General features: G+C 36.8%; 1 protein-coding gene across 3 annotated transcripts in view; it reads left to right on the top strand.

The window, feature by feature from the left end:
- The window catches only part of KIF6 (kinesin family member 6), a 504,404-nt gene that overhangs the window by 377,102 nt on the left and 113,805 nt on the right, over positions 1-13,497 (top strand). For all 3 annotated transcript variants that reach the window (XM_072642001.1, XM_072642002.1, XM_072642000.1), the window contains one exon: positions 9,368-9,423. In XM_072642001.1, coding sequence (XP_072498102.1) covers positions 9,368-9,423 — 56 coding nt within the window. The remainder of the gene's footprint in view (positions 1-9,367; positions 9,424-13,497) is intronic.

Raw genomic sequence — 13,497 nt, 5'->3', positions numbered from 1 at the left:
GCCACCATAGGTCACTGTGCATGGAGTCAGGACCCACATGGGAGCTCCTCAGAGTGCTAGGGGCCACAGCAGGAGACAGTCAGCTCCATGCCTGAGCACTCACGCTAGTGAGCTTTGCAAGAGGCCTGAAACCAGGGTGATTGCAAGCACCTGACTGGGTCTTATCAAGACCATAGCAGGAGATAGAGCTAACTCCTGATTAGGGATTTTGCAAGGAGAAAAAGTAAGAGATGGGTTAACGCCTGCATTGCATCATCACAAGACTGAGCCAAAAAACAAGACTAAGGAAGATAATGCAGCTTAGTCCTAGCCACCTCAACTATAACGACAGTAGAAGCGGCATCCAGACTATAGAGGGGACAGGACCAAATAGGCCTTGCCCAGTCTATCAAGGAGTTCTACAGGGAATGGAACCTAGAGGGCCCTGCAAAAAAAAAAAAAAAAAAATCCCAGTCTAAGAACTCAGGGCAGAAAAAAAAATTAGTAAATAGAAGAAAAAACTGAACACAATTAAAAAAAATATTGTAGGTCAAGAGAAACTCAAGAAGTAAGTCCAGAAGAAGTGAATAATTTCACAGCAAATATGGACAGATCCTCAGAGGTAAAAAAATGACCACGGAAATAACTGGAAGAAATGAAGCAAGAAATAAAGAGTAAAATTAAAAGGGAAATTTGAACTCATGAGGAGAAAAATGGAAAGGAAATAAATAGCTTAGGATGGAAGGTTTAAAACCTTAACCAAGTAGTAGATGCCATGAAAGAATAAAATGAATAAATCAGAACTCAGTGACTACATGAGACAACAAAAATGTTAGAACAAAGTTAAAAGATTTGAAAAGGAGAGGAAAATGTAAGCTCTTTTCTATCAAAAACAGCCGATCTAGAAACATTTTGAGGAGATGTAATTTAATAATCATAGTACTTCCTGAAATGCATGACCAAATAAAACTGGATGCCATATTTCAAGAAACAAAAGAAAACTTCGCAAATCTTTTAGAACAAGAGGAACAAGTAAAAGTAGAAAGAATGTATTAGTAATCTCATGAAAGTAATCCCAAACTGAAAGAAATACCCAGGAATGTCATAGCTAAAATCCAGAGCTTCCAAGTCAAAAAAAAAAAAAAAAAAGATAATATTTCAACCAATCAGAAAGAGTTCAAGTACCAAGGAAGCACAGAGAGGATCGCAAAAGGCTATGCTGCACTTACTACAGATGAGAGATCATATGCGAATATGACATTCCAAAAGAGTAAAAGACAGAGGCTTGCAATAAAGAATATGACCTGAAAATTGGATATAATTCTATAGATGGAAAATTAACTTAACATAATAGATAACTTTCCCAGTCTTTGTAATGAAAAGACCAGAGTTGAGTGAAAATCTTGAAATGTTATCAAGAGAAGCCTATAAAATAAGCACATTTGGCAAATTTCAGGACTTAAATGATGATATGATGCTTACATTTTAATAGGTGGAGAAGTAACAAATATCCCTTCAGAATTATACTGTTCTCAGGGGTCATAGAAGGAGTTAAGTAAGACAAACCCAGAGCCTGAGTGTGATTTTGTTCTTTTTTATTAGTTTTAAGAGAAGGAAAGAAATAAGGGGGAAAAAATAAATACATTAAGGAAGAAATGAGAAAAGGGGAGGTACTCACAATTTTGTATGATTGGTATGCACTAGAATATTGTATGGAAATGGAGAAAGATGTGCAAGGACCAGGAATCTTATGAAATGCCCTTTTATCTGGACACACACACAAAATATTTTTTGTGTAGAATGCATGAAACAGCAGAAAAATGAGCAGGACTGATAAAGGGGAGAGTGTCCAAGTCAAGGAGATAATAGTCACAAGTAAAACAAACTTTAACCTCAGAAGGTGGATCATAAGGCAAAGATCAAAAAGAAAGAAAATGCAAAAAGTAGACATTACCATGTGGGATCCATGAGGGGAAGAGACAGACTAGGAACCAACCAATCATAGACTCAGTGTTGATCAGATTCCTTCTCTTTCTCCACTCCCTTCTAATTTTCAAAGAGTAGAATAGGGGAAAAGAAAGGAAAAAATAAGAAGATATCATGGAAGGAAATTCACAATTTACAATCAGAAGCACAAGAGAGAATAGCATGAACTCATGCATAAAACAAAAGAGTCCAGCGGGATCTATTAGAAAGAAAAATCCAACAATATGTTGTTTGTAGGAAAAACACTTGAAGCATAAAGATTCATTGATAGTTCAAATGAATGGCTTGAACAGAATTTATTATGCCTCAAGTAAATAAAAAAGTGTAACAATCATGATCACAAATAAGGCTATAGTAAAAAAAAGACAGGGTTGAAAGTGTTAAGCAGAGAAACTACATTATGCTCATCAATGTGTCACAAATATTGAAATATCAATATTTAATATACATGCACTGAAAGTCATAGCATCCAAATACCTAAGGTAAAATTCAGTCAAATTATGGAGAAAATAGATAGTAAATCAAAACAACTGCAGACCAATATGTGCCCCATTCAGATCTCAGCAAATATAATGAAAAAACAAAGAAATTAAGGACCTGAGTAGAATTTTAGAAAAAATAAGTAGATAGGATAGTTCTCTGGAGATTACTGAAAAGAGCACTGGCTTTGTGTTTAGATGACCTGGGTTTAAATCACGCCTCTGATGTATACTATCTCTGTGACAGTAGGCAAATGTCTTAAGCTCCCTGGATCTATTTTCTGACCCGTAAAATGAAAGGATTGTATTAGCTAGTTTCAAAGGTTCCTTTCAGTTCTAGACCTATAATCCTATAAATGGGAATAGAAAAGAATATACATATTTCCAAGTGAGGTGTGGAACTTCTGCACAAATTTTCCATGTGCTGGGGCACAAAAACAAACAGTTACAAAAATATTAAACATTTCCTCTACTGACCACAATGCAACCCAAACTATTAATCAATAAGGGTCATTTGAAGGAAGGTTTAAAACTTAAATGGACACTGAAAATTTAACCCTAAAAAATATGTGAATCAAAGAACAAATTATAGAAAAAAATAGATAATTTTGTCCAAAAAAATGACAGCAATGAGAAAATATACCCAAATTTTTGAAATAAAGCTGAAGTAGTCCTTAGAGGAAAAATTATACCTCCAAACACTTGCATCAGCAAAGGAGAGAAAGAACAGATCAGTGAATTGGGCATATAATTTTAAAAAAACCTAGAAAAGCAAAAAAATAACAAAACTCCAATTAAACTCAAAAATACTAAAAACCAGAAAAAGAAATGAACAAAATTGAATTTTAAAGAAAGAACTCAAAAAAACTAAGGACTGGTTAAAAAAACTACTAAAGTAGAATCTGCAAAACTAGTAAAGGAAAATAAAACTAGAAGCTGGTTTAAACAAAACTAGTAGAGTCTGATTTTTTCAGGAGAAAAGAATTCACAACACATGAAGAGAAAATAAAAGAAATTCTTAAAAATTATTTTGTTTAATTCTGTAACAACAAAACTGAAAATTTAAAATGGATGAGTACTTAAAAATGTGAAGTACTCAGATTAAGAAAACAAGAAAAAGGGGATCAAATAAGGACTCTTAGAAAAAAGAAACTGAACAAGCCATAAAGGAATCCTCATAGAAAAAATCCTAGACCAGATAGGTTTCCAAGTGACTTCTATCAAACATGTAAAGAACAAACAATTCTGATTTTACCAAAGTGATGGGGAAAAATCAGAAAAGAAGGAATCTAAATTCATTCTATGAGATAAATTTGGTTCTAATACTTGGGTAATACATGGAGAGATGAAGTAAAGAAACTGTTGTCCAAAACCTCCTAATGACTATTGATGCAAAAATATTAAATACAGCAAGATATTTCTAAATGTTACATGATCAGGTTGTATATTCTAGGAATGACTGGGAGTTGGGGTAGAAAGAGGGCTAATTAATAACAGGAAAATCATAAAAATAGTAGACTATATTAATAACAAAAACATTAAAAATCATAATTCTATCAGTAGATGTAGAAAAAAACTTTTGATATCCTTTTTTGTCAAAAGCATAGAAATAAATAGACTCTTCTTCAGCATGGTAAATAACCAATAAGGATAAGAACTGAAATTATAAACTCATTGTTATTATAATCTCCCAGGTGAGAAAATTTCCTCTACCAATTCAAGCTGACACCTTTTCTGCAATTTATAGTCTTAGAGAGTTGCCTAGAACACTGAGAAATTAAGTGACTTGGCTAGAATCACAGAGCCAGTATATGGTAGAGTCAGTACTTAAATCCAGATCTATAAGGCAGCTTTCTGTTCCACTGGGATATGCTAAGCAGCCTCTGTGATAAATATTATCTATTATTATTAATATTGTTATTATCTATTATTATTAATATTATCTGTTAAAAACCAATCGCTATGGAGAGAAACTATGGACCTTTCTAATGAAATCAAAGATAAAGCAGGGTGTCCACTGCCACCAATGTTGTTTGGTAAAGTTCTAGAATTGCTACCTATATAAAAATATGACAAGAAAACAATTATTGGAATAAACCTAAGCAAAACGGAAACAAAATAGCTACATTTTGCAGATGATACGATAGTTTACTTAGAGAAACTAAAGATTCAACTAAAATTTAATACAAATGGGTTAAGTTTCAGTAAAGTATTAGAATCTAAAGTAACCCTCCCAAGAAAGCATTACTTTTTCTGTATAATACCCACAAATCCCAAGAAGAACAGATAGAAAGGCATTTGCCTTTCAAAATGACTACATAATATATAAAATTATCTTTGACTTCACTTATCAAGCTACACACAGGAATAATAGGAGTGGAACTACAAAATCTGTATGAAGACTGCCAAATAATTAAAGAATTATAGTTGAATTGAAGAGTTCATAGTTGGACCCTGCTAATATAATAAAAATTATAATACCACCTAAAGTAATTGACAGATTCAATATCATACCAATCACACTAATAAAAAGTTACTCTGTAAAACTAGAAAGAATAATAAAATTTGTTTGGAAGAACAAAAGGTCAAGAATCACAAGGAAAATAATTTTTTAAGTGGGAAAGCAGACAGACTATTAGTACAAGATCTCAAACAATACTAAAAAATAATAAGCATCAAAACTGTTTGGTACTGGTTAAGAAAAGGGAAAAGTTGATTATGAAACAAACAATTAAGAACAGAAGCAATTAATCATTGGCATAGGGTTCAATAAACCAGGCACCACTATTTAACAAAAAATTGCTAGGAAAGCTGGCAAGCAATCTAGGATGAATTAGATAGAGACCAACATTGCCCATCATCTACCACAAGGAGATCCAAATTGATACCTAAATATAAAAGGTTATATCATAAACAATTTGGAGGATAAGGGAAAATGTACTTTTCTTAACAATAAAAATGTTCTTGACCAAACAAGGGACAAAAAGCACCACAGTAGATAAAATGGTCAATTATGATTGCATGAAATTGAAGAGTTTCTACCATTCTACAAATACAATGAAATTATAATTAGAAAGGGAAAACTGGACTGGAGGAAAAATACCTATTGCGACCAAGCTGTCTAGGGAATTGATACAAATATATAAAAATAAAAGCCGTTACCAAATAGGTAAATGACCAAAGGATATGAACAGGCAGTTCTCAAAAGAAGAAAAGTAAATATTCCAAATTATACTAATTATAATTTTATAATTTAAAATAAAATTATATAGTTATAACTCCAAACAATAAAAATAATAATAATTAGAGAAAACTGTGAAAGATGACTGAAAAGGAAAAAGGTAACTGTTGATAAGGGCCTATGGGGAGGACAAGCATTTTTGGCAGAGCTATGAATTGATCCAGTTAGTCTGAGAAACAAACTGGAACTATACCCATCAAGTAACTAAACTGTACCTACCTTCTGACTCACTGATACCACCACTGGGCAAATTCCAAAAGAACAAAAACAGAGGGAAAGGACCCACATGTACAAAATATTTATAGCAGCACTTTTTTGTTATGGAAAAGAATCGGAAACTTAAGGGGTGCCCATCAATTGGGGAAGAGCTAAACACGTTATGGTATATGAATAGACTGCTATGCTGTTGTGTTGTAAGAAATGCTGAAAGGTATGGTTTCAGAGAAACCTGGACAAATTTAATGTGAAATGGGCAGTTACAGAACAACTTATTCTGTAAGTACAACAAGGGAAAGGAAAACAAATGAGAAAAACAGATTAATCCAATGACTAATCAAATCCAAAAGACTGATAAAGAATCATGCTTCCCAACTCTGCAGTGAGGGAGCAGACCATGGAAGTCCTAGAATGACACATGCATTTTCATGTATAGATTTATTTAGTTTAACTTTATTGTTGCAAGTGAAAACTTATTTTAGAGGTGAGGGGGGAAAACAGTGATCAGTGACAGTGATACCATAACAACAAAAATAAAAGTAGTAAACAGTAAAGGGTTTTAAAATACACAGAAGAGAGCAGAAAGCAGTTCAGAAGGGCACATGGACAAGTAGGACAATGTTGGAACTACCCTATTAAATCTAATATGTATTTTAAAGGAAAGCTATGGATAATAGAGACTGATATGCAATCTGCCATGGGAGATCAGAAAACAGAGCTCCTAACTAATAGAGTTGCTAGGTAGCACAGTGCATAGAGCACTAGGTTTGGGAAGACTCAGATTCGTGAGTTCCAATCCTGCCTCAAACACTTCCTAGCTGTGTGACCCTGGACAAGTCACTTAACCCTGTTTGCCTCAGTTTCCTCATCTGTAAAATGAGCTCGAGGAGAAAATGGCAAAACCACTTCAATGGGGTCACAAAGTATGACTGAAAAATTACTGAACAACAGCCTAACTCATGGGCTGCCTTGAAGTGTATCAGGAGTCACATTACTCAGGTACTTCAATTTCTGCCATAAAGAATGCCCTTTAATATTGACTGAGAACCACAGAACCTTAGTTTATTTAGCACACACACCTTACTTGATAAGAAAAAAAACTGAGGGTAGAGAAGGGAAGGTCAGAGAGCAAGTAAATAGCAGAACTGGTTCTGGAACCAGAATCTTCTCACCTGTCCCCTAAGACATTTTTGCTTCTCTTGGCCTTTCTTCCTCTTTGAAAGTCTCTTTCCTGAGAGCCAAGAGTGAAAGAGGAAGAGAAATAAGGATTTGGGGGCCATCAGGAGAGGCCTTCCATTCACATTTTCACACTTATCTTTCTCATTCTCTTCATTATATCCTTTTCTCTCCTTCCCCTTCTTTTCCCCCTTGGGAGAAAGACCTCTCTTTGTGGGCTTCTCTTTGCCCTAGATTCTGCTCTGGCCACCAGGCTTGAGAGGCATGTGGGTGGAGTGGCCTGGAGAGACAACAGCCTCCAAGAACTAGGGAAAATGGCCTCAGACCACACCTCTCCAGTGGGCACGCTCTTTTTTAGCTTTGTGCTAGCACTGCAGAAGGGAGCCCAAAATAGACTTTGTGGCTTCCTCTAGCAACTTCCACCAGACCTGGCACTAGAGAACCCTTTGAAGTGAGTTAACTACTAAGCCTATTCCCCTCATGTCCTGTTGGGCACACTCCAAACTCAGGGGCCAGGAGCTCCCATCCTGGCCACTGCAGAAATGGTCAGAATGAGAAGTGAGATAAGGATTTCCCCTGGGCTGTATTGTGGTAGACGTCTGCCTCCAGGCTTCCTTTAATACTTCAGAGGCTTCTCCAGTGTGATGGTGGGAGAGGTTTCTCACCTCTCACTGTAGAACTAGGAGCTGCTCACCTTTTGTGCTTCTCTCTTCCCAGAGACATCAAGTCCATTGCCCTCAGAAGGACCACTTCATTATTGGAGCAATATATTAAAGATGGTATGGGCCTTCCAGAAACTGTGCTCCAAACTTTAGCCAAAGTGCCTGCTCCTCAATAAAAGACCTAACTGAACTCAGCTGGACACACAACAACAATATGTTTCCCATAGTATTTCTCTCATCGTAGAATAGGACTTACATACTCCAGGACTTACGTACATGTTGTGGCCTTTCATTCATGGTCCTTCTTTCTGGAATGTTCTCCTCTTTCCTCTCCTCTTTCCTCTTTTCACTGTTCAAATCGAGTCTTCCCTCTCCCATGACTTCCTTAATGTATCTTACCCCATCATACCTCTTAGAGCATTTAAAGCCTATGCCACATATTTATTTAATCTCGTAGGGTTCATTGATTATACTAAGTATATTAGTCTTCCCAATGTGAAGATAAGGAAGGATGTCAAGATTTTTTTCTGAATACATCATAGTTTCTGACATGTATCTGGACACATGGCCCACTAGATTGTAAGCTTCCCGAGAGCAGGAGGTGTTTCATTTTTAGGATTGTATCCCCAGCACCTAGAATACTGACTAGCATATTATAGCTATTTGCTGATTGATTGATTATCCTTTTTGATTGGTTGATGATTGATTGACTGGAACAAGGTGCCCCATGAATAATTATTGGCCCTAGCCCTAAGAGATATAATCTTGTGATCATATGATTGATTGATAATATCCCCATAACTTTACACTCGTACTGTATGTAGCCCACGGAACTTAAAAAATGACAATAAAAAATCAAAGTATTATATTTGGGAAGACTGAGCTGAATACTGCTTGCTTAATGCATTTAGTCACTTAGTCACAAAATCAAAGAAAAACAAATATTAGACATTGCAGATTGGAGTTCCACTAAGAGTCTACTGTGTATGTGTCCATCCTTCATTGCTGAAGAAGACCATGCCATCAGAGAAATGATGACATGACTTGCACTTGACTTTGTTTTGAGGGAGGGAGGGCTGTGCAGGTCACCAGCCTCACTTCTCCTCCAGAGCCATCTGAATCCAGGGACCAGATATTCATCAGGATGACTGGAGATGACCCAGGATGAGGCAATTGGGGTTAAGTGACTTGCCCAAGGTCACACAGCTAGTGAGTGTCAAGTGTCTGAGGTGAGATTTGAACTCAGGTCCTCCTGACTCCTGCACTGGTGCTCTATCCACTGCACCACCTAGCTGCCCCTAAGAGTCTACTAGACTAAAAAGACTGGCCCAGAAAAGATTTGTTTTTCCATGAGTTCTTGGAAATAGATTCTCTAAGCCTAAAAACACTAAAAAATCATATAGAGAAAACTACATTTATTAACACTGGCCCAGGGATTCCCTTCTAAATGTATTCATATCACAAAGTTACAGTATTTCAAAACAATATGTTTATTATATTGTAGGGCTATACAGAAGAGTAAAAATGTGTACTGTTCAATGCAATTAATTAATACAAATTATGTGTTTTGTACCTCTTAACTAAGAATGAGAAAAATATAATAAAATGTTGGCTTTATTTTTTTCTAGATTTTCTGAAGCAAAGGCCTTAGGAGAAAGTATAAATGAAGTGAGAAGCAAAATTGGTAAGAAGATTATTATATTCTGTTAAGCTATTTTCTTGGTGAAGATCAAGCTATGATATAATCCCAAATGAACATAGCCTTAGTTTTTTAACTGCTCTTGCTGAGGTAGGCAACTTTACAAAGACTCTTCCAGTACCATGAATATTACATACCCCTCTCAGCAGCCATTGGCTTTCAGACAGCAAATGCTTCAGCAATCTTATTTCCTGTGCTCTAGTACCCTCACTCTAGATAAGCTGGATGTGGTAAAAGTTGATTTTAAATCGTCTGCATTATAGCATTTGGTTTCTTTTTTCTTATATTTAACTTCATTGCTCCTAATTTTGATCTTACAATCCAAAATTTGTTTTTATTAAATATTTTCAAGTGCTTTGCCAGCATTTTATAATGTCCCAGAGCTGCTTCATCCTGCCCATGGCATATTTTCAGGTGCTTTGGCACATGAAGGTGGGCATTGCTCTGGGCCATTCAGTAGCTCAATGGTAGAATCAGACCCAGAAGAAAACATTCTTAACTGGCTGGTAACACAAATTGCTGACACAGAACTCTTCACCCTTGGGCTAAATGTCATTAGAAAACTATGAACAGAGTGAGTCTAAAGGCAACTGTGATAAAAGTATGCCTTCATATCTTTTTTTTTCAAAAAGAAAAATGCTACCTTTCATACAGTGAATGAATACAACAGATACATACATCCATAGACAGACTTGCAAAAAGGAAACTTTTCTCCCCATTACCTGCTACCCATGTTATTCATATGCTCCAGAGTAGTGTTAGGGATACACTATGAATTTAACAGCTTTTTACTCTCTAAGTTCCTGTTATCCCACAAGGAAAAGGAGAACTAGATATAAACAAGGTGATTCTGTCCTTTAGATTTTCTGGTGGAACAAATGCCCTACCAAGCAATACAGTTGTCTTACTGTAACATTGCTAGGAAGCCCCAAGAACACATTGAATTAATTTTGCTCTGGGAAGCATGAGTTATTTTTCCTGACTCTCAGGCATCAAAGCCCTCAGATATGAGTGAACCACATGATGGCAACTAAACCCCTTCAAGTCTGACATCCTACTCAACAGTCTCCAGGCCCCAAGGTAGTCAGAAAAATGCTATGTGCAAAAGCATTCCATTCCTGAGAACCTAGAAGAGATCCCGACCAGCAAAAGCTATTGTAGGGGTGCAAGTGTGTGGGTACGTCAAGGAAAGGCAAGCTGAACTTTTGTTGAACCAGGTCCTGGGCATTAAGCTGTGTTGCAGCTCCTTCAGGAAGAAAGGAGTCCTTTAAAGGACTGGATTGGTGCGGTGGGTGACATTGGTATGGTGCAAAAATAAACCTCTTAACCTCTCTGAGCCTTATGTGGGTATATAGGGATTTTGTGTGTGCCAAGCACTTCTATGATGGGTCCAACTGGTCCAGAACTATCCTAGCTTATAGGAGAGGAAATGGCCTCCATCAAGGCAATAACAAAGTGATGGGAATATCTGGTCATCCTCCCCCTTCCCGCCCAGAGTTGTTGGGGATAAAACTAAGATTATGTGGGTGAAATTACCAAGTATAATGCCCCATGCCAACGTGAGGAGTTATTGATAAAATAGACCAAGATTTGGTTCTTTGAGGACCAATAATGAAGCATACTGTCCACCTCCACAGAATGAACTGATATTGTTTGAATATGGGCTGAACCAGCTATTTTCCACTTTCTTCCTTTCATTCTTTTTCTTTTATTTGATTCTTCTTGAACAAAATGACTAATATGGAAATGTTTGACCTGATTGCACATGTACAAGCTATATCTGACTGCTTACCATTTCAGAAAGGAGGGAAGGGAACGAAGAAGGGAGAGATAGAATTGGAAACTCAAAACCTTATCTTAAAAATGTTTTTTAAAAAAGCATTTTAACTTTTAACATGTAATTGGTGGGGGAGGAGAATAAAATATATTAAAAGGCAAAAAAAGATTTGATTCTTTGAGAAGTCCAATAATCTGTAAATCAGAAAAAGCTGCTTCTAATTTGCAAATTAAGTGTATTGTTTAATGAAATGTATTATTATATAAGGCCAATTAAATTGTGGGATGGAGCTCTGAGTAGAGTGGCTTAAAGACACATTCTCCAAAATTCAGGAATATGTTCTACTTTGCTAGGACACAAAAAGGCAGATTCTCCAGAATGTAGACAAATGATGCAATTAGTTTTGCTAATGTGATAACTTAAGAGTTGTATTAATGTTGAGTTTAATGGTATGCTACACAAGCAGAGGGTAATCATTGATTTCAGTTGATGGTACGTTGTGCTAACGAAGCCGAGACCATGATGTGTTTCCTTCTGTTCCCAGTCATTACATTGTTGGCCACCCATATGATAGACCTGTACTATGGGTCACAAAAGGGTCCAGGCAAACTAGTGTAGATGAATTAGTGTCATCCCATCTCCACTTCTGGGGGGGATGGAGAGGGGGTAGTAAAACTGTTTAACCTGCAGCCTATCTCTTAAAGATACCCTATATATTAAGACAACACATTTATCCTCAAGAGTACATAAAAGGGGACATAAATATGCAGAATTCTAGGGAATCACTCAAAAAGTTTGGTTTCCAAAGATATTTATACCATTTCTGGGAATATTTTTCCTAAGGAAAAATTAGGTCAAGTGGAGTTTGCTGTCCCCAAAGAGTCATCTTTTCCCTTTAATAGATCCAGAATCATTTAATCCTCTAAGGAACTGAGAGGAAAGGCCGGGTGACCATATGGGAAGCGTTCCAGACCCACTGGCAGAATTGCTCTAATATGTGTCTTTATTCATTCAGACAGTTTTAGGGAGGTAAGATTGCTGTGCGTGGGATGGTGACTCAGCTCCGGCCTGGGATGGCCACACATCCTGTCTCTATGTCCTGCACAGAGCAGAAAGAATGCCATGGAGTTTACAATGGGAGTGAGCCTGTGGAGGTTTCCAATGTTGGTAACACTGGCATTATCCAAGGAAATTAAATCTGCTTTTCTCAACCATGTCAAGATTATACCAAATCAGCCAAACATATTAGGATTCAAGCTGCTAACACTATTTTAGCTCAGTTGATTTTTTTCCCTTGAAATTGCTATCTAGATTTGCTGCCTTTTTTGATTCATTCCCAGGTGCCATGAGATATTGTATAAGTCATGGATAAAACTGGTCCATGTAGCTGTAGAGTAATTACACAGATAACTCTGCCTTATATGACACAAACTATGTTTTGTGCATATTCATACATGTGCCTTCTAGTAATAATCTAAGTTAAGAGGGCCAGAGAAGCCAGTATGGCAAGGGAAAGGAAGAGGAATAGGTTTCATGAGTAGTTTGGGAGTATTAGGGTAGAACAAGCTACCTGCATTTGGTTTCACTGACACAGGTTCTAGCCTTGGTGTTTCTACCAGTGGCAGTAACCTCTTTGGCAACAGTTAGGCAAGGCTGTTGGGTAGAAATATCATCAAGACTTAGAATTAGAAACATCATTGGAGGTCATCTAGTCTAGGCCATATGTGAACAAGAATCCCTTTACGGCATATCTCAAAGTGGTCATCTAGCTTTTGTTTAAAGCTCACTCCCTGTCAATGCAGCTCTTTGCTCTTTGGGATAGTTCATGGTTAGGAAGCTTTGCTTTACATCATGCCTACGTCTGCCTCTACAACTTTAAGTCATTGTTCCTAATTCTGTATTTTGAGGATAAATAAAATAAGTCTAATTCCTCTTTCACATGACAGCCCTGCCAGTATTTAGAGAGGGCTATCATTCTTCCTGAGCACTTGGTCCACAAGTCTAAACTTCCCTAGCTCCTTTGACCAGTACTCATCTGGTATGATCTCAAGGCCTTGCACCATCCTGGGGGCCCACTTCTGGATGAGAGCAGCTAGTAATTAAGAGGAAGGTTATAAAACCAAGCAAGATTTCCTGACTTTGATTCTAAATTCCAAAGAGGGAAAAAAATCCAACCCAAAACATTAAAACAAACAATGCTTTTTTTCTTTTATTTCTCTCTGGAATATTGGAATTTGGAAAAATATCTTCTCTAGACTGGGCCTTCATCAGTATGGTTTACT

The sequence above is a fragment of the Notamacropus eugenii genome, chromosome 2, assembly GCF_028372415.1.
Source record: "Notamacropus eugenii isolate mMacEug1 chromosome 2, mMacEug1.pri_v2, whole genome shotgun sequence".
NCBI classification, from domain to species: Eukaryota; Metazoa; Chordata; class Mammalia; order Diprotodontia; family Macropodidae; genus Notamacropus; species Notamacropus eugenii.
The sequence above is the reverse complement of the archived record's forward strand: the minus strand, read 5'-3'. Positions and strand labels throughout refer to the sequence as shown.